We start from the raw sequence: 23,074 nt of genomic DNA on the forward strand, positions 1-23,074 counted from the left end.
AGTGCCATTAGCTATAGCTTGTTATTTCATTCTGCATGAAGAAAAAAGATTCATTTTTATATTTTATATTTTTGTTTTGTGCAGATTAATGTGAGGGTTACCACGATGGATGCAGAGTTGGAATTTGCCATCCAGCCCAACACTACAGGAAAACAACTTTTTGATCAGGTAACTTCTTTTTACTGTGGCATAATTCAGATATAACAGCAAACCATGGTTAGGAGGAAAAACAAATACAGACATGTATGGTTTCCTCTTTAAGCAGCAACAAACTGCAATTTTACATTTTAACCATTAGTTTAACATTTTTTACAGCGTAGTATGGCTTTTGAAAACTAATCTGCGATAAATCCTGGTTTGTGAAAAGACTATTTTGCCCAATATAAACAAAATGTAAAACTGTTATTTATTGTATTATGTATCATTTTAATGATGTAATCCTGCCTCGATCCATGGGAGAGGCAGAGATATAAATAAACTTTATTATTTATTTATTTATTTATTTATTTATTTATTTATTTATTTATTTATTGCAAATTGAGACCAGAACTTTCCTATCTCTTTCATTATACATGAAATGTGCGAGAAAGGAGTGTGTGGGCCCAAGGGAGTCTAAGCTTACCTATTTGTCCTTGTAATAGCAAACCACAGTTTGTCTTATTTATATTAATAATGACTGTGTGTGTGTGACATGAACCATGGGGATGCACACCTGATGGTGTTTAGATTTGTCAAATGGGTTAATTGTATTGAGGTGACAGTGACTACATAGCAGACATTGTTAATCATCATGGACAAAGCCATGTCACATCTGACATACTCATTTTTCCAGAGGGCTTTTAGGAAATTTCATGTGGATCAGGGGCACAGTGAGGAAAACATACCAGGCACCTGGGCACTACTGCCATCATACTGACTAGGAATGTATACGTGTGTGTGTCACTTTTGTATGTTTTCAGTTGCAAATCCATTCTGTCCCAGTTTTGGTTGTGTTTGAAAGTAAAGTTCACAAAAAATGTTTAAATAATATATATTTCCCAAAAATATGAAGGCTTTGAAATGAGAATTGATTTTTCAGAATCATATAGCGTAAAGGTTAACTAGATACCAGCCCAGAAAGTGCAGATTAGCTTGGTTAGCCCGACAAAAACTTCCACTTCTGATATCCATTAACATCAAAAGAAAATTAAACAAATTTATGGAGAACAGGCTGTTAATAGCTAATAGTGGTTAGTAGTTACGATAGTTATACATTACATCTGGGATCAGAGGTATTAAAATTCTGAATACGAGTTTCTTGGAAAAGAAAAGGGGAGGAGAACTATTGCCCTTCTGCTGCACATGAAAAGGCCTTCAGGGGAAGCCCTTCTCCTGATTTCACAACCCTGACAGACATTTAGTGGGAATGAGAGAGGGGGTCTTCTGCATGGCTGCTCCCAGAATCTGGAACTCTTTCCTTACAGAGGCTAGGTTGTCTACTACTATGCTTTTAGTGTGCTGTACTACTTTTATTCTTTGCTTTTAAATGAATTTTATTCTGTTGACAGTTTAATGCTGTTCTGTATGTTTTTAGCCACCTGTGTTTTTAATTTGTAATTCTCTCTATTTGGAAGCTTCCTTGAGCCCCAGCTTTGGGGAAAAGGTGAGATGTAAATAAAGGGATGGATGGATTGGATGGATGGACAAGCAAACATCTGGTTGCTCACTGTGGGAAATGGCATACTGGAATAGGTGGGTTTTTCATCTAATCCAGCAGGGCTGCTTTTGTGCTAAAAAGAGGTGGAGAAGAAAAACATTTATTAGTTCTGTTACATGATTAATAGTGGTGTATTTCTTCTTTTTAAGGTTGTAAAAACAGTTGGTCTACGGGAAGTCTGGTTTTTTGGACTACAATATGTGGATAGCAAAGGATATACAACTTGGTTGAAGTTGAATAAAAAGGTAATATATGGTGTGTATTCAGTTCATACATTCTCTGGCTAGCTGAAGGAGCAATCCATAACTACTTGGTTACTCCCTCATCCCAGTTGAACAAGGCAGGCAACTCAAGGTTCTCATTCAGTCCATTGATTCCTCTCTTTCATCAAAGGTTTTTATTTTCGTGCCTTGCCAGCTGGTCAAGTTTTCTATCTCGGTTCTTCTTTCTTAATATCCTTCTCTAAAATAAAATATAAAATATGGTTAGTGTTTTGGTTATCTGATGTAAAGATTTGATTTTATATGGTATTATTTTTTTTTTCATTTCTGAAAATGTACAGTAATTGCAAAATTTAGATTTTACTTTTACTTAGAAGCAGAGACACTGTACCAGGCTAGGCTGGGTGCACAAGTTGTTTGATTCAAGATAATGGTGAAGTTACTTCCATCTTAGTTCCATGTTTCAGTCTTAACAGTTATATTGGGTTGGAATTTCATCCATGCATTTTTCATTTAAGCAATACTTTGCTTTAGAACTGCCATGTCACAAGTCAAGCTAGTTTAGATACAGATATGGGCCCATTTTTGTATTTTAGGTTTTATGGTGACCAGCAGTTGTTGTTTTTAATTTTCTGCACAGTTAAATATATTTCCAGGGTGACTGATCCTGTTTCAATGTTGCTTCCCCCGATTGATATTCTTATATTTACGGAAAATACATTCAGCTGATACTTGAAATTGTTTGATTCTTCTGGATTGCCTTCCTTTGGGGAACTCAGTAATATTTGGTACTGGATATTGTCCTATGTTCTATCATTGCCCAAAAAGATGATCTGTGCAGAAAGGGGTGTAGGCAGTGGTGGGCATGCTTCAGATCTTTTCTGTGTATTGGAAGGAAAAGAAGCAACATATGAGCAGATGCTCAGTCTACTTTCCTGGGGGACAGGTATCTTTGTCAGCCCTTTACTTGCTGTGAGTGGATGAGTTATGGAAAGAAGGGTGTGCGAAAATATCCTTCATTAATACTCTATAAATTGTTCCCTCTAATAACAATGTTATCTGGCAGGTGTAGCTGAAATGGGCCGACCAAGAATAATAATAATAAAATTTATTTATGTTTCCCCGCCTCTCCTGGTGCATCGAAGCGGGGTTACAGACTAAATAAAAACACAGAGTGTTTACATAAAAATTCAATTAAAAACAGCTAAAAACAATAAAATATCCAACATCATACAATAACAAGAGCATCATACACCGACAGGGCATGTCATTCATATCAGGGGGGTATTCATATCAGGTGGGGTATGCTCGGCTAAAAAGCTCGGTTTTAACCGCTTTTCTAAATGTCTCTAGCAAGGTCGCTGAGCGGATCTCCTCAGGAAGACTGTTCTAGAGTCTCGGAGCCATTGTTGAAAATGCTCTTTGTGAAGTAGCAACATACTTAGAGGTTGCTATCTCCAATAGGTTCTTACCTGATGTTCTAAGAGTGCAGGGCGGATTATATAGGGAGATGCGGTCCCATAGGTAACTCGGGCCCAAGCCATGTAGGGCTTTATAGGTAATAACCAACACCTTGTACTCTGCCCGGAAGCAAATAAGGAGCCAGTGAAGATCTTTTTAAGATAGGTGTAATATGGTTGAACCTTGATGAGCCGGTGACCAATCTGGCTCCCATATTCTGCACTAACTGAAGCTTCCGAGCTTGGTGCAAGGGTAGCCCCATGTAAAGCGCATTACAGAAATCTAGACGAGAGGTTACCAGAGCGTGTACCACCGTTTCAAGGTCCCTTTGACCCAGGTAGGGTTGCAGTTGGCGTATCAACCGAAGTTGATAGCAAGCACTTCTGGCTGTCGCATCTCCCTGAGATGTCAATTGCAGGGACGAGTCCAGAAGTACTCCTAAACTGTGAACTTTGTCCTTCAGGGGAAATATGACCCTGTCCAGGACAGGTTGGCAAATTTCCTTCCTTAGGCCCGAGGAACCTATCACAAGTACTTCCGTTTTCTCTGGGTTCAGTCTGAATTTGTTTTCCCTCATCCAGCCCATTAGTGGGGTGTATCCACATGCTCAGCCCCCCTCCCCAAGCTTTGCAAAGGTATAACAAGTATGGAGAGGAGTAAGGACACCCCTCCTTTAAAAAAAAATCAATAGTCAACTTAGGAGCCCTAGCGCTAAGGTCTGATGAAAATAAAAAAGTGCCGGGGGTGGTGGAATGGAATAACTTATAAGACATTTTCTTTGAAGAGTGCATAACTGTTTGGAACCCTGAAGAGAAGCCCTCCATATGGTAACATTTTGTTGCAAGTTCCTTTTGGTGTGCCGTCATGAGAAAATATTTTACTACAGTCTTAAATACAACTATTTCCTTGTTTGTAGGGCTAGTAAACACTTTGGTACAGAATTAGTTTTTATCTCTTAGCACTGTTCTTCATTAACATCTCAATGCTGTATAAATGGGAGCTTGCCAGATGTATGTTAATACACTTGAAAAGTCTGGTATATGTAATGCTCATTAGCTCAGCAGTGTTTGACAAGCCCATGCAAAAATTATTTCTTCTAGTAACTTTTAGAAGTGGACTGTGTTTCTGGTATATCGTTATGAATTCGTGTTTGACTTCATGAAAAAAATCTAATACATATCCCATCTTCTAGGTAGAGTCAAGGCTTCAGGACTGCATTTGTATAATGAAAAATTGGAGTGACACAAGAATACAATAAAGACTTTAAGTGGTTTTATGTAGCCTCTGAAACCTGTCATGTTTTCCTAATTCCTAATTAATTATTTAGATGTCTGTGTGAATCACAAGTCCTTCAATGTTGTGCCTTCTAGAGTTGAATTACATGTAATAACCAGTAACTAGATTGCTTTTTCTGATACTCTTATATGTTCTTTACCTTTCTAAAATTCCTATTTCAGGTAACACAGCAAGATGTAAGGAAAGAAAATCCACTTCAGTTCAAGTTCAGGGCCAAGTTTTTTCCTGAGGACGTATCTGAAGAATTGATTCAAGAAATAACTCAGAGACTTTTTTTCCTGCAAGTCAAAGAAGCCATTTTAAATGATGAAATTTATTGTCCACCTGAAACTGCTGTTCTGCTAGCTTCTTATGCTGTACAAGCTAAGTATGGTGATTACAATAAGGAAATACATAAGCTAGGATATTTGGCCAATGACAGACTTCTTCCCCAACGGTAAGCACAAGTTTGTCAAAGTCTGTGGGGTTCATCAGTTGAATGTTAAAGCATGCTTAATGGTCTAAGTAAAACAAGGTTAATGTTAACATGTCACAACAAGACAGATTTCAATACACCATTACTATATCTTTAAGAGCATACCTTGTTAACTGAGGCAGCTTCACACATAACTACAAGTCATATTTTAGCACTTCATGGCTTGTTGTGAGATGTAAAGCTGCTTCCATTAACAAGTCACAAACTGCAATCTGAACCTGTGTTTCGTTGCTGTCTTACAAACTCTGGCTTGTTTAAGCAGTGGCTTGTCATGACTTCTCAACCTGCAACTATGGCTTATCCGTGCCATGTTTGTCCAGCTACCCTCCCCAAAACAAAAGGAGTAGAAGAGAAATAGGGAAGATAAGCCACCATTTGGTTGTCTGCCATATAGTTGGTGGCTTAAAGAACAAATAATGGTTAACAGAAAGCATAGTTGATTGTAACAAAGGAATGTCTACATAGTCTGTTGGTAATTAAACCAAGGAAAAAACTCAAGCTACTCAGTGTTAAAGCAAAATTTCCTGTTTATAACATTTTATTTGATAATTGGCAGTAAGTACAAAAACATCATTCATTCTCTTGATGACTAAATGAGTAATCCACTCACAGGTGGGTTATTCCCCATGCCAGTTGGCCAGGGCAGGATTCCAAAATTCTGGTACAAACATTACAAATGGGCTGTTAAAACTGATGCATGCATCTGTTGAAGTACACTGGAGTCAGTGGAAATGTTTGCCATATAAATGTGTTAGTCCTTAGGATGCTAATGTTGCAAATGTTTTTACTGCAACTAATTAACATGGGTACATGCTACAAATTTAACTGATGGTGTCATGATAATTCCAACTGTTGTGGCCACAAAGAATATAAGCATAGTTGATCTCAAATATAAGCCGTTGTTGTTGGCTACACAGTCTCTTTGTTCAAGGAGCTATTTTCTTTAATAATGAGATAAAATTAGCCCTTTTGACTAGAAACTTAAATGGAAGGTGAAAAGAGTATCAATCCAGTTATCAGGAGGCAATCCCATTCCAGTGTTGCACCTTAAGCAAAGAACTAAGGGTAATGGCTTCTGTTGCAATCACTGGTAGCATTATTTTTATCATTCTTATGTCATTAAATTTCTTTGCATTTCTGAAGGAAAGTTTGACAATCAGTTATATAGATCAGCAGCATTTACTTTTATTTACCGGTTCTATTATTGTTTGTGGTATTAATTTTGTTTAAACAGTTGTAAGTACCCTGTTGTAGAATGTGATATGACAACTTCCTAATTAAAATAGTTAAGATAGGATGGATGAGAAGTCCAGAGTCTCATTGTAGCTGAAACCATAAAATAGACTAGGCAGAGGTTTATTTCATCAGTACCATTTTCCAAGGTTTAAAAGCCAGCTAATGTCCTTCAAGACTATTTGCAGCTGTTTATTGAAATGGTTTTTTTAAAAAAAAACACACAACTATTTCAACTTCTCCTTTTATTTCTTGCTTTAAATGCTACTGTTCCAGTTTACTACTGGGTTCCATATACTCTGAAAGCTCTTCCACATCCCTCTATTGGTCATGTTGTCGCAGACTAGGTTTTGCATAAAACTCAGCATATACTTTTAATGATGACCTTTATTTTCCCAGTGTGCTGGAACAACATAAATTGACAAAAGAACAGTGGGAAGAGAGGATACAGAACTGGCATGAAGAACATAGGGGAATGTTAAGGTAAAGACATTTTGTGAATTTATTAGGGAAGTGAGCACCACTAAAACTAGTGGAACTTATTTTTAAACAAACATGCATGGGATTGCCTTGGAGATCCCATTGAAATTGGTGGATGTTTGTATCTAGGTTGTCAGTGTGCATTCATTAATTTTCATTTGGACTTAGTGCATGCAGTTTTGAGCTCATGGCCACTTCTGTTATTACAATAAAGGTAGACTTGTGCTTTATCTTTGTGTTCTCTTCATTATCAGGGAAGATTCCATGATGGAATATCTAAAAATTGCACAAGATTTGGAAATGTATGGAGTCAACTATTTTGAAATTAAGAACAAAAAGGGAACTGAGTTATGGCTTGGTGTCGATGCATTGGGTTTAAATATTTATGAGCATGAGGACAAGTAAGTAGAGCAGAACATATTTCAATACCCTCAAATACTTTTCAGAGATCTCCCTCCTCAATAATATTTTTCTTAGTAGTAAGGCCAGCATGTTGTTTTTAAAATTTGACCTAGGAAGAGAATCTGAGGTGAAGAAATTAATCTAATGGTGGAGACGGCCCTGGTTTTTTCCCTTCCATTCTTGTTTAGTTTGTGTTTTAAAAAATCAGTTGATGAGCAAGGCATCTGTCTTTTTATCCTTAATACTATATTTGTACCGTTGGGTTTTTTTTTTTTTTTTTTTTTTTTGACAAAGTGTATGTATGTGTGCTGTTTTACTAAGAATCTTCTGTCCTTACTAAAGGTTGACACCCAAGATCGGCTTCCCTTGGAGTGAAATCAGAAATATTTCATTTAATGACAAAAAATTTGTGATAAAGCCCATCGACAAAAAAGCACCTGTAAGTAAATCTTGTTTAAGCCAGAGAGTGACATAGGTTTGCCCGTTATGCACTTCTCTGATTCTTACTATTCTCAAGTATTTCATGCCTGTCTTTCCTAGTAGGTTTGGAAATAGTTCCATGCCACCCTTTCCCACACTCTTTTGTTGATTGCCAGTCTATTTTGAATTAAAATATTAAAACATAAGTTTGCTTCTTTGAAGCAGAAAATTGTAGGCTGGTGCAAATTCTAATTTGAGCTTCATTTAGTCTTGAAATAAAGAAAGGAAGCATTGAAGGTGAGTCTAGGCTAAGTTTAGTCCACCATCCTCTTTTCAAGGTTGTCTCTGAAATGCCTCTGGGAGAGCTTAAATAGGCATGGAAATGGTGCTCATTCTGTGTTTCTCCCAAGTATCAGGAGCTTTTGTGCAAGCTATTTCTACAAAGGGGAATACTGTTTATTAACGGTGGCTTTAAAAAAAGAGTTATACAGATTCATAGATGGCAAATGGAGCAATCCACCACGTACTGATTGGCACATGGGAATAACCCCCTATGTTGTGGATTGCTCTTCCTGCCATTCCAGAATGAACCTCTCCTTCTCAGTCAGAAGGACAGGAAAACAGAGAAAGGATATTTGATTAAGTGAATGTGTGCATGCATGGTGGGAATTAAAAGAAGGGACCTGCAGCTACTGTGGTCATTTGACCAGGCATGAACTGATATGGTGAACATGTGCATACATAGAAATACCCCATTGCACTGATTTGACTATGTGATAGAAGTCCCATGTGGCTTTCCAAGGGATCAATAAAGGAATCAAACTGGGGCAGGATACTACACTGTGGAGCTGGGATACAGCCCTCGTGTAGATTCAGTACAACTGATTAGCAAACTAAAAATCCTGAATTGTAGTATTATATGGGGGTAAAAGTTCTCCACATGCTAAACATTTAAAATGTGTTTACTCTTACTACCTTTAATTGAAATTCCCCAAACACTTTGGCCAGGTGCTCTTGATCCCAACCTAGTTGTCCCTTTCTGTATGCATATTACCTATTTCCACATTTCTTTCTGAAATGGGATGAATAACTGCAGCTGATATTTTAAAACATAGTGTACACCATAATTTATCAGTGCTTCTTTTAATTCTTTACATTCAACTTGCTTTTCCATTGTCGCTATGTTGATATTTTTGAGAACTTTCCACTATGACTTTAGATTTTTTTTGGTACATAGTTACACATCTAATTTAAATTTTGCAGTATATGAGAATGGGGTTTCTTTTTCTCTACATAACTTCCCAGTTTTGTTTAGAGATTTGTTTGGACCTTTCCCCAATCTGGTTGGACCCTTGTTATACGCTGGGGTTTGGTTCCAAGATCCCTGTGTATAACAAAATCCGTGGATGCTCAAGTCCCATTAAATATAATGGCATAGCAAAATGGCGTCCCTTATAAAAAATGGAAAATCAAGGTTTGATATTTGAAATTTATACTTGTTTGAAACATTTTCAAACCATGGATGCTTGAATCCGTCTATAAAAAATCTGTGTATAAGAAGGGCCGACTGTAATTTGATGTCTTCTGTAAACTTGACCATGCATCTCATCATAGCTAATTCCAGATGATTTGAGTTATTTCATTAGTGAGTGGCTAATGAAGATTGTTTCATTAGTGGGTGGCTAGCATGTCAGATATTGGAATCTCATTTAGCAAGCTAGAGTATCAGCGTTATTTGTAAATCTGTGTATTTTTAGAACATAAATGGGATTTCAATAACTTCAAATATTTTTTATTAGGATTTTGTTTTTTATGCACCACGCCTGAGAATTAATAAGCGGATATTGGCACTGTGTATGGGAAACCACGAGCTATACATGAGGAGGAGAAAGCCAGATACAATTGAAGTACAACAGATGAAGGCCCAAGCTAGAGAAGAAAAACACCAAAAACAGTTGGAGAGGTATGATATTGACATTGGTCTGTGAACAGGGACTGGAAAATTATTGGATTTTAGAACTGGTTTTATAGTCCTGTTCTCCCAAAAATAGTACAACATAGGAATTTGAAGTAGACCTAAGGAGGAAAAATATGACAGTCTTTGACTGTTTTTAGAGACAATGCACTGAAAACAGTACCCGCAGTGCAAAATATTGTTGTGTTGTGTTGTATATATAGAGAGAAGGAATATTCGTTAAGGTTCCTTGGTTTTCTTTGACCCTGGCACAACAAAATCTGTCCTCCTGTAAAGTTCAGCAAGAGCAAGTTACTCGCTTTAATTGGAATCTGGACGCTTTTGGATGAAACAAAATGCTTGTACTGGTTATTATTATCATTATTATTAACATTTATTTATAGAGCGCTGTAAAATTTGCACAGCGCTTTACGTAGTAAAGATCAAATCAAATTAAAAAAAGCCTCCTAAGTGGTGCACAGTCTAATACAGCAACATTACAAGATTAAAAACATCTCTAAAATAATACTAACTAGTATAAAAGGAAGACAAAGAAACAACAAATTAACAGCCAGTGATTTGGAATGCCTCCTGGAACAAAAGTGTCTTCAACTCAGCCTTGAAATTAGCCAAAGAAATAATGGTATTCACACACTTTGTCTCAGAGAATGGCGGTGGCAAACCCTCTCTGAAGAAACTTGCCAAGAAAGCCCCATTATAGGCTTGCCTTACGATCGCCATAAGTCAGAAAGAACTTGAAGGCCCACAACAACAAGCTGGCATGTTAGCCACAGTGATTTCAGATGAACCTGTACTAGATAAACTGAATATTAATCCTAGAATTACCAACTGTCAATGTGCAAACAGTTTACTAGTTCAGCTTCACAGCTGAATCAGGCCATTTGGTGATCTTCAACTAAAATGTTTATTATTCCCTTTTGTTTTGGTTTCTACCTTGGTATTTATCTTAGTGGCTTGTATTTTTTAGAATAAATTTGGATATTTGGATAAGTGGATTTACTCAGGGACTGTAATTTAAAATGAATATAACTTGTACCACTGCTTCGTATATATCTATTTCTCTTTAATTTAGAGCACAGCTAGAGAATGAGAAAAAGAAAAGGGAAATAGCAGAAAAAGAAAAGGAAAGAATAGAACGTGAAAAAGAGGAATTGATGGAACGGCTAAGACAAATTGAAGAACAGACAATGAAGGCGCAAAAAGGTGAGTCCTTGCTTCATGTTTATTTGTCTTAATAACGTGTAGAATGCATTGAAGAGGGGAAAAACATTGTGTGTTATGTGTCTAATGAATTTATACCTAAATTGAATTGCTAGTTCCAACTAGAGTAGATACTGAATTAATTTGCTGAATGTTAAATTAACACTTATGTAAATCCCATTGCTTTGATGGATCGATTCTAGTTTGGATCAGACTTCGATATCGTTCTGCATGATAGAAGGCTGACTGCCAGTTTAATAACACAGATTTGATGTGCATTCATTTTTTTTAAATTACAGCCTTTTGTCTTTGTGTCTGAGCTCAGTTTGTGCACAATGGTCTAAACTAAGGCTTCATGTGATTTTGAGGAAAATGTGAATTTTCAGTGTCTAATTGTAATTTTGGATGTAATTGTAATTTTCTACTTCTAACAAAAGTAGAAACACAGACCAAAATCAAATTTTGTTGGGCAATGGTAAATATGACATCATGTTCTGCTACTAGGTGTGCATTAAATTTTAATTTTTGAACTACAGTCAACCCTCCTTTTTCTTTGGGGATCCGTTCTGGACCCCCTTGCAAAAACGTAGTTTCGCCTATTGGCTTGAATATAGATGTGGGGGTGTGCAGGTGCTTGCTATGGGATGCAGCCTATTCTCCATCTATTCGTCTTTTAATCTCGTTTGTACAGGTCAGATATTTAAAATAAGAATAGAAATCTATATGGAAAAATCACCTCCAAGAGAAAGAAAAGGAATGACAAAGCATGAAAGAAATGTAATGAATATAAACCCACGTGCTCCATATTCCAGTGCTCTGGAAAAGTACCATTAAATTTACTCCCAGGGCATTTCTAATCTTTAAAAATAAAGGGTTCACATTGTTAAATGCAGTGACTTCTGGCTTCTTTGTAGGATTTCATACCTAGTTTTAGTGATACACCTGTTTTTTAAAATTTTAGTTTCTGAATTATAGCCCAACCTATGATATGACTTATCAAGAGTTGCTTTAAAAACAGTGTCATTTTAAAGACATTAGAATTGGACAAAGGACTGTTTGATATATTTAAAAAATGATTCTTTAGATCAAACTTAGGGGGGGATACCCAACCGCACCTTGAGGCACCGACGCACTCCCTAAAAAGAAGCCGCGTAGAGCGGCTTCTTTTTAGGAGCACCATAATGGGGTCATGTGCCATGACAATGATGCTTCCGGTGAGTGCTGTTTGGGTGCATGGACACTCACGTGTCATTGTCGTGTACCCTGTGTGGGCGGGGCTGTGGCAAGATGGTACATAGGCGCCACTAGTAGGGCTGGGCCCGTATGGACACCCAGCCCTCTGGAGCCTTAATTTTGGCTTCAGGCCACCGCAAAGCGGTGGTCTGTACCGGGCCTTATTCTCAAGATTTAGAAATCTCTTTAATAATTTGCTTTAAAGCACCGAGGGTAGTAATTGTCTAATCTGTGCTGATTTTGTGATGTGCTACTGTGCTGCAAGAAATAGGCAATGTAATTAAAGGTACTTGCAGACCCAAAGCACTTGCCCATAGAGGTCAAACACAAGAAGGCAAATGCAAAACCATACTTCGCTGATACAGACTTACTGGCTAGCTGTAGTTTTGCCCAAATCAGGCAATCTCGGAAGCAACTGGAGTGGTTGAAGTGAAACAACTGAAACAATCTATCAAGGTTCCAAAAACATGTAGCAGTGGGAAAGCGTAGGTATCTGAACACGCTTTCTCACCACCACCACCCTGATGTAAGTGCATAGTTACTGACTTTAAAACTAGGTACAGTTCTCTGAAAACTGGAAATATTTATACATTTATTCTTCTGAAGGAAACATAACTTGGAAAAATTATTCCCAAACTGCCAGGACTCCCAAGCCACCATTGTTGCTGGCTACGCTGAGGGAGTGGTGTGGTAGTAAGCAATTCTGGGGCTTGTAGTCCAAAACTGCAAGGAACAGGAGAAGGTGTCTTATATTTGATCACTATATATATCCATTTAGCTTATTCCTGTCTACTGAGTGACAGTGGCTGTTCTGGCTCACAAGCAAATTACCTATCCTATCCTTGGCCCACTGATCCTTTTAACTGGACATGCTGGGGAACCTGAAACTTCGTGTCTGGAAAGCTTATGCTGTATTGCTGAGGGTTTTTTTCCCCTCATAAGCTATCTTTGCTGTCCATGTGCATTTACCTCACATTCAGCCACCTTGAATGTCATTTGTTTGGTGACTTGACTTGCCCTTGGGCTCTCTGTTGGTTTTATACCTCCCCTTCAGATATAATTTTTAACAGTGGGAGATCTGTCTGTGCAAAATTTATGGCAAGCCAAGCAGAAAATTGTTTTAAGGGCTGTGCCTGTGGCATTATTTCAGATGAACAAAATCACTAGCAGAAGAATAAAGAAGTCACACACTAAAATAGTCAACTGTACTGCAGTGCAAAACTGGCATTAAATTATAATCTTATGTATTTCAGTTGCTGTACAAACAGGTCTTAGCTAATCTTATTGAATCAAAATTTGCTCTTTATCTTGGAAAGTAACGTGAGACTCTTAATCTATGCCGTCTTGGTAATCTGCAATTGCTGATAATGTTAGAAAGCAATGTGAGACTCTTAAATTATGTCTTCTTGAATTTTTTCAATCTATTTTATTGAAAATTTAGGCCATTCCTTGGCAGTTGTAGCTCTTTGTCTTTATATACCACAGTTTGCAAGATTAATCTGCATAAATTGAAAATATGGTTTTGTCTTTGAGATTTTTGGGTCATCATGTATAAATATCTGTACAGAACTAGAAGAGCAAACTAGAAGAGCTCTTGAGCTGGACCAAGAACGAAAGAAAGCAAAAGAGGAAGCAGAACGCCTGGAGAAAGACCGTAGAGCTGCAGAAGAAGCAAAAGCTGCTCTGGCAAAACAGGCTGCTGATCAGATGAAGAATCAGGAGCAGCTAGTAAGAAGTTACACACAAAATTTGAATATGTAGTATCTAGGAGAGCTGGTTAAAACTGATATATCCAAGATGCAAACCAGTTGATTAACTGGTTCAAGTCCATAATGCTATGGTGTCACCTGAGCAGGAAAATACAGTATAGTGTCATTATTGAATCGGATACTGAGATGTACACTGGGCAGCAAAGGGTGAAAAAGGAGTGCTATTTTTCCTCATATTTGAATCTATAATCTCCTGTGTAGCAATATGAGATTCATAACCTTAATTTATGTTAGACCACTATCTCAGTGATGGTATCCTTAGTATGTGCTAGTGACATTTCCCTGGGTCCATTGGGAAGCTCTTCCCAGTGAAACATTCCTAGCTCTTTTTCTTCTGAGCTAGTCAGAAAAGTTATTATTTTGCAAATAAATGTTAAACTTTAATCTTTATCTTATTTGCTGAGTGATTCTACACATTATACACAGCTTCTTTGAAAATAGTCACTTCATATTTTGTTAAAATGGGTAAATTAAATGACTTATACAGATATCATGCCAAATAAAAACATTCAGCAACCAGCAAAATAAAAACACCTGCCCAAACACCTGAGAAAATAGTCCATTCTATTTAATGTTATGTTATTTTTAAATAAAAGAAAATAATACCACATAATAATATTTTATAGCACAAAATATTATTATGTGGTATTATTTTCTTTTATTTAAAAAATAACATACCATAAAATAGAATGGATTATTTTCTCAGGTGTTTGGGCAGGTGTTTTCATTTTGCTGGTTGCTGAATGTTTTTATTTGGCATGATATCTGTATAAGTCATTTAATTTACCCATTTTAACAAAATATGAAGTGACTATTTTCAAAGAAGCTGTGTATAATGTGTAGAATCACTCAGCAAAATTATGGATCCTTCCATTTAATGCAGATGTAAGGTTGGCACAAAGCTGTTAACTTTTTCTTCTTGTTTCTTAGGCAGCAGAGCTTGCTGAATTCACTGCTAAGATTGCACTTTTGGAAGAGGCCAAGAAAAAGAAGGAAGAAGAAGCCTCAGAATGGCAACACAAAGTAATCCCTCTGTGCATGAAAACTGGGTTTTATGAACCGTATGCCAGAATTTTCAACAAGGCATTTCTCAGCAATACTGAGATACTGAGCTCAATCCAGAGTTAGTCATACATACGAGTTGGTCTGTTGAAATCAAAATGACTTAAGTTGGTTGTCAGCTTGACAATAGATATAATTAAAGTTGGACTGAATCCTTGGTATACTGGGGGGGGGGGGGGAGATAACGTAATACATGAGATAGTCAATTGCTAGGATTGAAGTATGCCTCTCCCCACTGTGCCCCAATTTTCCTTCACTTTTTTGTGAGGAAGGAAATTACTAAAAATACCCTCTGTACAGACCACTGAAGGCAAATTTCGCCATGTTTGGAGCCTCGCTGGATTGTTTTAGGTTTAGGGGAAGCTTAAAAAACCAACAACCCAGTGAGTAAACAAGAGATTGCCTAGTTTATTTCTTGATAGAAAAAAAATGCCTCTCCAGGGCTTAAAACATCTTGTGGTTGGGGGCAAAGGCATCCTAGGGGGGACATCTTAAATTTCAAAATAAATTCTCCCAAATAATGGAGGGCCCTGATAGTATCACAAAAACCTTGGACTGAGCTTTCCTATCCCTGGTTCAAAATTTCTGCTGCCCTGTTTTTACTTACACTACTTATCCCCCTTAACAGAAGTACCATATTAGGGTCTGCATCTTCTTCTCAAGCAGCAAGTAGTATGACCAAGTGCATTATGGATTCAGAATCCAGTTCAAAGACATGCTTGGGTACCTTCAGGAGCTTATACGTACCCAAATAATTGCCTATTCTTTGTTTCTCTGAAATCCCAGAAAAGTGTTACCCCCCCTCCAAAAAAAAAAAGCCCACTGTTTTTTTAAGTTATTTTGATAGGCCAGAGGAAGGGGGAGGTGCAGCATAGAGCAGTAATATCTGTTGGCCTCTGCTGAACTAATATTTTACAAAGGGCTTTTTGAGGTGAAGAGCTGCTCAGGTTGGCATCTGATTTATTCTTGAGACTGCTTGTCAAAGTGATCATATGCGTATAGTCTATATAGCCAGCAAATGTGTTAGAAGTTCAAGTCTAGTCACTCCATTCTAAATGTACAGCTTCTTGGTCAGCTTTTAGTTGTTTGTGATGCATGGGTATTAAATAATCTTTATTACTACTCTTAGGCTTTTGCAGCACAAGAAGATCTAGAAAAGACCAAAGAAGAACTGAAGACTGTGATGTCAGCTCCTCCCCCACCTCCTCCTCCCCCTCCCCCTCCTCCGCCTGTTGTTCCACCAACAGAAAATGAACATGATGAACAGGATGAGAATCATGCCGAAGCTAGTGCAGAATTGGCCTCTGATGATGCTGTGAATCACAGAACCGAGGAAGAGCGTGTAACGGAAACACAGAAGAATGAACGTGTTAAAAAACAGCTCCAGGTATTGAAGGCTTACTGTCACCTATCATAATAGGTGGCAGATAATTGTGCTCCTATTGGGGTGTGGTATACCCTCCTCAGGAGGATCTTCTTTTCAATTCTTGCATATAGGATCCTAGATAGGCTTACATATATTTCCCAGAACTACCATCTAGGGGTGGTGTGTGTGTGTGTGTGTGTGTGTGTGTGTGTGTGTGTGTGTGTGTGTGTTAGAGAGAGAGAGAGAGAGAGAGAGAGAGAGAGAGAATGTGTTCCTGTTGAGTATGCAGAAGAAGTTCTTCAGTTCATTGGGTTGGGGCTGTAACACATGCAGATAATAGTATGTACTTTCACACATCTGAACATCTCTCTTATAATTAAAAAATAATTTCATGTGGTGGTCACGGTTAAAACAAAATGCAATGGGAGATCTTAATTCAGTTTATCACTAGTGCTGTATTATGAAATGGAATTATTTGGGGATTGTATGGTAGTCTAGGAATATGGCAGTCCATGCAATTTGGCATTTAGTGCAGCATGCTCAGTGGAACATTACATGAAAATTCATATTACAAGTTGTACTTGTTCTATCTGAACAGTGCCCACTAAGTCAACACTTTGAAATCTAAGATCAAATTATATTTTTATTGACTCTCTTAGACTATACTGTTTTGCTGACTTTACTTTTTAAAGGTCTTTAGGCCTTTTAAATAATGCATGTAAAAGCACTGTTTATTTTGGAAGGGCATCAAAACCAATAAGTGAGTTTTCTGGAAATGTTGTATGAACAAGCATTTTGTTCTCAAGTTGTAGTCTGTACTGAGAAATAGAGCATTATTTCATATTGCATATAGAAGTTAATTGATCCACCCCAACAGGGAAATTACCTCCCCCCCCCAACAAACCCCAAATAACTTAGTGCTCCCATTATTATTATTATTATTATTATTATTATTATTATTATGTTCTACCACAGAATTACTTGAGCCATGGATTTGGCAAGCTGACAGAGTACAAAGAATTAATACAAACTCTGCTTTTTGTTTTACACCATCAGTTCCTTTTGGCTAGTAAAGCCTCCATAGAATATGTAAAAGAGGAATTATATAACCATAGGTGACTCTTCAAAAACAGCATAAGGTTAAAAACAGCCTTAGACTGACTTGTTAAAATCCTTGAATAGCTAGGGAGTTACTATCCTTTTCCCCTCTGCATAAATGTATTTGTTTTATGTATAAATTCAGGCTGTATGGTTGGATGCTTTTAGGGCAGTGGTAGACATCATTTGGCCCTCATGTCGGACTGCAATTCCCAGCATTCCTTACTATTGACTAAGCTGGTTGGGGCTGCTGAAACCTTTAGTACAACAACATGTGGAGGGTTTCATGATTCCCACCCCTGCATAAGGGTATAGACCAAGTTAACTTTGTTTAGCAAATAAAATGTTGAACATCACGGCTAGAAGAGGCAATATCTAAATTCCCACCAATCTTGCTCAACAGGCCCTGAGTTCTGAGTTGGCCCAAGCCAGAGATGAAACGAAGAAAACCCAGAATGATGTCCTTCATGCAGAGAATGTTAAAGCAGGCCGTGATAAATACAAGACTCTTCGACAGATCCGACAAGGCAATACAAAGCAACGCATTGATGAATTTGAAGCAATGTGAGAGCTGTTACTTTGCATATATGTTCATTAAGCTTGAACCACCAGCAGAGAAACACAGGCCTTTCCACTTGTGAAAGGAACACACCCCACCTTGCCAAAGCACTTATACCAGTTTGTGGTTAAAAACACATTTCATGAAAGCCGTTCAACAATAAGGCAGCCTGCCCGCTATGACTCTTGGGGATGGGGTTAGCAGTTTCTATTATCTCATATCATATATTCTTATTCTTTGTCCTCTGAAGGACTACAGTGGTATCATGCTGACAAAAGCTGTTAACCTAAGCATTGACCATTTCAAAGAACACTAGATTTTACTTTATAAAATTGGCCATAGATTTGGCATGGTGCACTTTGTAACGTTCTTTTTAGTTTAGCAAATTTGCAAGAATTTTGATAATGCTGATTTATCATGGGTTTTATGGTCCTCCCTTCCCGAAAGGAGAAATTATCTGGTGTTTCATGCCCTGTCATCATTGATGGTTTTCTTTGCCTACCTGTCACAAAGGTCTAGAGGATGACAGGTAGCTAGCTGTTCAGTATACTTTTTTTCTTGTAAAAAAAGTGGAACGTTACCTGTGATCTCTTATATAGTTCTCTTTTACCAGAGTTTTTAGTGTTTCTAGTAGGAATAGGAAAAAGTGAAGTTCTTTTGGTTCTCTCCCCTTGCATTCTTTTAGTATGAATTGCAGTATGAGAAACATGGACCTTTCTGGCAAGGGAGCATATGAAAACATCAGTCCCAAAGAGGGGACAGTATCCTACCTCACTACTATTGACATGATGACTTGGTCCTTCAAACACCATGTTGAGATGCTAACTGTGCTAAGCTGGGTTCTCCATAGCTGAACACTACACAAATCTAGGAGCCTTTACTTTTGAATATTATGTTCTATTGCAGATAGATTTATAGTACGCAAAATGTGTTCAGCTGCCTTTTTGTCGAGTAAAACTGTGCATCTTGAACTTCACCTTTTTAAATAATGTAACCTGTCACTATATACTATCCAGTGGGAGTGTATGAACTGTATGAGTACATTTCCTGGATTCCTCTATACCAAATTAATATTGCTGCGGGGCTCATTTCTTAATGAAGTCTGTGCATAAAACACCATCTAAGAGTGCACTCTAAGGCCCTTTCAACATGTTCTTCTTGTTCTTTCCTGATAACTGAAGATACAAGGGAGGAAACAGTCTTCATTTGTTCGGAATATAGTGACAGGAATTGTGGCACAACCAGGAGCAGATGAGTTTCATGAACAACTATTCAGTTGAAGTTCAGCATGCATTCAATGAATATAGAATGTATGTGTAGAATCCAAGTTGAATCACTCTTATCTAGAATGTCTTGGAATGACTAATCAAAATTGGGCATCTTGAGGATCATGTTGATAGAAAATAAACTGAAATATGAACCGTGTTTCTAGGTCTTTAAGTAGAAGATGGGAGAAAGAAGCCCTGCTTTCTCTGAGGATGGTTCAGCTATCTTCCAAGTATTATGCACTCAGAATTTACATTTATCTATTACAATTGCCATTTTATTGAAATTCAACACACAAGTTCCTTATGAACCTGGTTGAAGGGTTTTCCCTTGAATTTAAATGAGATCCATCAAAGGGAATGGGGTGGAAATATTATGAAAAGGAAAGACATACATACACAAATTTATTATTTTTGGATAAAGGTAGCTGGCTAACCTTGTATAGACTAGCGTGCAAATGTTGTGCACATGCCCAAAAACACTGTTTGGTTGTCCTGGGCGTTTCTGCTTCCTGTTGCAGAAAATGGGTCAAACATTTTGCATTTTTTTCATGCAGTGAATTACAAAACCTGTATTTCTGAAGTGTTCAAAAACTTTGCCATAGATGGCATGCAGTGCATCGGTTTCCCCTGAAATGTATGCACATGCATTGACATGCTAGTCTATAAGTGTGAGGGCTGGGGGAGTACCAATCAGATTTGCTGTTCATTCTCTACAATGTATAGCTAGTATTTAAATGGATCTAATTCATTTATAAAACTGTGTGAATTTTTCTAAGCAATCAGGAATTAACCTCTATAGCAGGGTTTTTCACCATGAACAAAATTATGGTGATGCTTGTCACCAGCTGTTGGGGGAAACACTTCCACATGCTTCCCCTCTTCTTCCCCCTCCCTTCCTTAGCATCATGTTTTGTGTTGTAAAATTAAGCTACAGTAAATAACACCTATTATTTTGGATAACATTCATTGGCTAACAATAAAGAGAATACAGTTCATTTTTCTGAGGTCCACTGTTGTTATTTAATCCCACGTAGAATTACCTGGTTCTTCTGTGTAAACTTAACTTTCTTAGAACCAGTAAATAAATATCGAAAACATGCATGATAACAATGTTGGGACAGAAGTGCAATTCAAATGGAAGCAGAAATTTGGGAGGGAAATGAGCAGTAGCATGTCACCCATGCCTTGTGTGTGAGGAAGGAGTAATTGTGGAATCAATAAGATGAATCATTAGCACAAAATTGCTCTCAGGGACAAAGAGCTAGGTGAAGCCACAGATGCGCATGTGGCAGAGTTTAGACCTTTCTCCCTGATGCCTTTTGTGAGGTGACCTGCTTGCATAGATGTGCCTGCATGCTTGAATCCACCTGGTTTAGCCACATGAAGGTACGTGGGTTGTAAAAGATGTTGCTGCAGAACTATATATAGACTTTAGAGAAAGTTCATTTGAATATTATCAACAAAGGTTGCACATGAAGTAATTTAGTTTTTTTTAAATGGCAAAACTGTGCTGCCTAGTTTGTAAAATTTAGAATATCTAAAACATATTCCATGTGTACACCAGTTTATGCTCAACTGCTACCAAGTTTGTGATACAGGTTATGCACAACTTCCTGCACTCATATAAATATATGACAGTTCATGCAAATAAAAACTGCTCAGCTGAGCCCCTACTTACTTCTGTTTTAGTACTGTCCTTCCTTTTCTGTCTGTTTTAGATTCGCAACTTAATAATTCTGGTTCGGTAGCAGTGTTCCATCCAATAAGTGAAGGAATGTTGGCTGGACTGTCAGATTGGAAAAAAAATCTTGTTCAGCATGATCTTTGCATGTCCTTGGGTTGAGATTGACTATCTTATGTATGTTACAAGGTTGATGATGAGAGGGTAAAATGGAAAAACTCAGTGTCACGCACTCTGAGCTTTTTGGAAGAAATGTGAAACTAAGCAGGATTCCATCCATACACGTGACAGTCTTTGTAACCACTAGAAATTCCGGTCTTTGCTTCCTGTAGCATGCTGTTATCCCACTGCCTGTTATGCATGCATCTGAGAAAAATGGGTCAAACTGTTTTTTGTTGAAGAATGAATCAGAAAAAAATGCTATGCTCACTATTCCCATACACCAGTGGTGCTAATTTAAGAGATACTTGCGAGAGACTTGCAGTACTCAATGGAAGTTGCCTGTTGTAGCGCTGTCTTTTCCAGAGATAATAATGGGAGCCCAAACCATGCCCCTAACGATCTGCAGAACATCTACATTTCTTTGTGCATAACATTGCCATCTGCTGTTTTGAACCAGTTTTTTCCCCCACATGGAGGTTTATGTTGTCCAGAACCTGCCTCCCCAAGAATAGTGCTTTTCATAACAAGTTTACTGCATATTGGGTTCCGTTAGGATGCATGTTCTTCCTTTCCCATGGTAAAAAAGTAGATTTTTACAAGAAGTGTAATACATGTCATCTCTCCAGAGGCTCAGAAATAATTTCTTGGAGCTGAATAAAATTTTGAATCCACTAGGCTCTTTCAGATAGATATTTTTTTAGGTTGAAAAGTCACCTGGAATGGATGTCTCTGTTTCAATATCTATTTATAGAGATGCTTAGATTTTTTGTTTCTCCTACTGCATTTCAAATAACACTGTGCCAGAAACAGTGTGGTCATTTTCCTCTCCTGAGTTGTAAGCCTTTTAAAGGACCTTGCCATTATGTAAGGTTTCATCATTGATTTTCATCCTAGAGTGAGTGCCCCCCTACCAGGTTTTTGCAGAATAGACAGCAGTGTAACTTCCCATAGGAAGAGAGGCTTGCTTCTGTTGAGAGGATTGCATGGATCTCTGTGGGTGTGCTTTTAAAACCACTTGTATCAAAAACTGTAATAAAACCCTATATTACCACCACTCCCTTTTCTTTCTTTTTTAAAAAATAAGCATTTTGTGCAGTATCCAGATTCATTGTACTTCAACCTGGGGCAGAATCTTTGAGCAGTTTTGCAGGGAGAGTCTGTGGAAGTATCACCCTACTACTATTGTGGTTTTCTAGGTGTATTTAAGAGTTCAGCTTCACTGTTTGCTGGGCTTATTGGAAGTTATAAGCCAAAAAACACTTGGAAGCCACATTGGCAATTGCTAACCTAGAAAATGTAGTTCTCCTCAATCACCTTCACTCTTTAGCATTGGAGATCTCCAGTTGAAGTCTCCCGAGAAACCCAGATCTTGCTGTTGTGAGCAGGGCATAGTGGGGTTTCTGCTTTTTTTTCCTTCCAGTTTTATTACTTTTTAATTTCCCTCTCATTGAAACCAGTGAGAGGAGATTGACAAACATCAGCTCCTAACACTTGCATAGATGAAGAACCAATTTGGAGCAGGCTTGGAGGCCAGGGGAATTGTAGATCCACAACCCATCCTAGCCTGCTCCTTCTTTTGTACAATATCAAAGGGTAAGCACTACAGAGATTTCTGTGGGGAGACATTCGAGTATTCCCCTCGTCCCATTCCCTTGGTGGGCGAAAACTGAAAATATTTCATCTCGGATGTCTCTCGCAGCCCATGGAATTGCAGGTTAAACTTTCAGGTGGAGAAGAAGTATATCAATTTCTGTAAATTTTGTGTAACCCAACTTTTTAATGTTTAAAATGTTACATCCCACTTTTTAATTTGATGCCTTTCTCGACAGCTAATAAAACATTAAAACATAACAAATCCACAACCACTATACAGCAAAGCTAAAACCAGCAGGTCCTGAAACGCCACAGTTAAGGAGAGAGTTCCCTTCCACACTCACAAGGGTGCCAAATGCCCTTGAAATAAACAATACTGGTAGCTGGAAGGCTGCTGACAAATGGATGGGGGAATTTCTCACTG

The 23,074-nt window shown here is 37.8% G+C and overlaps 1 protein-coding gene across 7 annotated transcripts in view; it reads left to right on the top strand.

The window, feature by feature from the left end:
• RDX (radixin) overlaps positions 1-23,074 on the top strand; it is a 50,325-nt gene that overhangs the window by 19,349 nt on the left and 7,902 nt on the right. For 6 of the 7 annotated variants that reach the window (XR_016280264.1, XM_089512685.1, XM_089512680.1 and 3 more), the window contains exons 3-14: positions 85-168; positions 1,846-1,941; positions 4,836-5,110; positions 6,782-6,865; positions 7,117-7,263; positions 7,607-7,703; positions 9,484-9,647; positions 10,732-10,862; positions 13,660-13,820; positions 14,792-14,884; positions 16,053-16,310; positions 17,791-17,951. Coding sequence is in view for 6 of the 7 variants with exons in the window: in XM_089512685.1 (XP_089368811.1) it covers positions 85-168; positions 1,846-1,941; positions 4,836-5,110; positions 6,782-6,865; positions 7,117-7,263; positions 7,607-7,703; positions 9,484-9,647; positions 10,732-10,862; positions 13,660-13,820; positions 14,792-14,884; positions 16,053-16,310; positions 17,791-17,951 (1,751 nt within the window). In the remaining variant the exon portion in view is untranslated. Of the gene's footprint in view, positions 1-84; positions 169-1,845; positions 1,942-4,835; positions 5,111-6,781; positions 6,866-7,116; positions 7,264-7,606; positions 7,704-9,483; positions 9,648-10,731; positions 10,863-13,659; positions 13,821-14,791; positions 14,885-16,052; positions 16,311-17,790 lie in introns of all 7 variants that reach the window. The other variant, XM_089512686.1, reaches the window with a different exon arrangement.

Source organism: Sceloporus occidentalis, unplaced genomic scaffold, assembly GCF_023333645.1.
Source record: "Sceloporus occidentalis isolate IW3139 unplaced genomic scaffold, rSceOcc1.0.p SCAF_2, whole genome shotgun sequence".
Classification (NCBI taxonomy): Eukaryota; Metazoa; Chordata; class Lepidosauria; order Squamata; family Phrynosomatidae; genus Sceloporus; species Sceloporus occidentalis.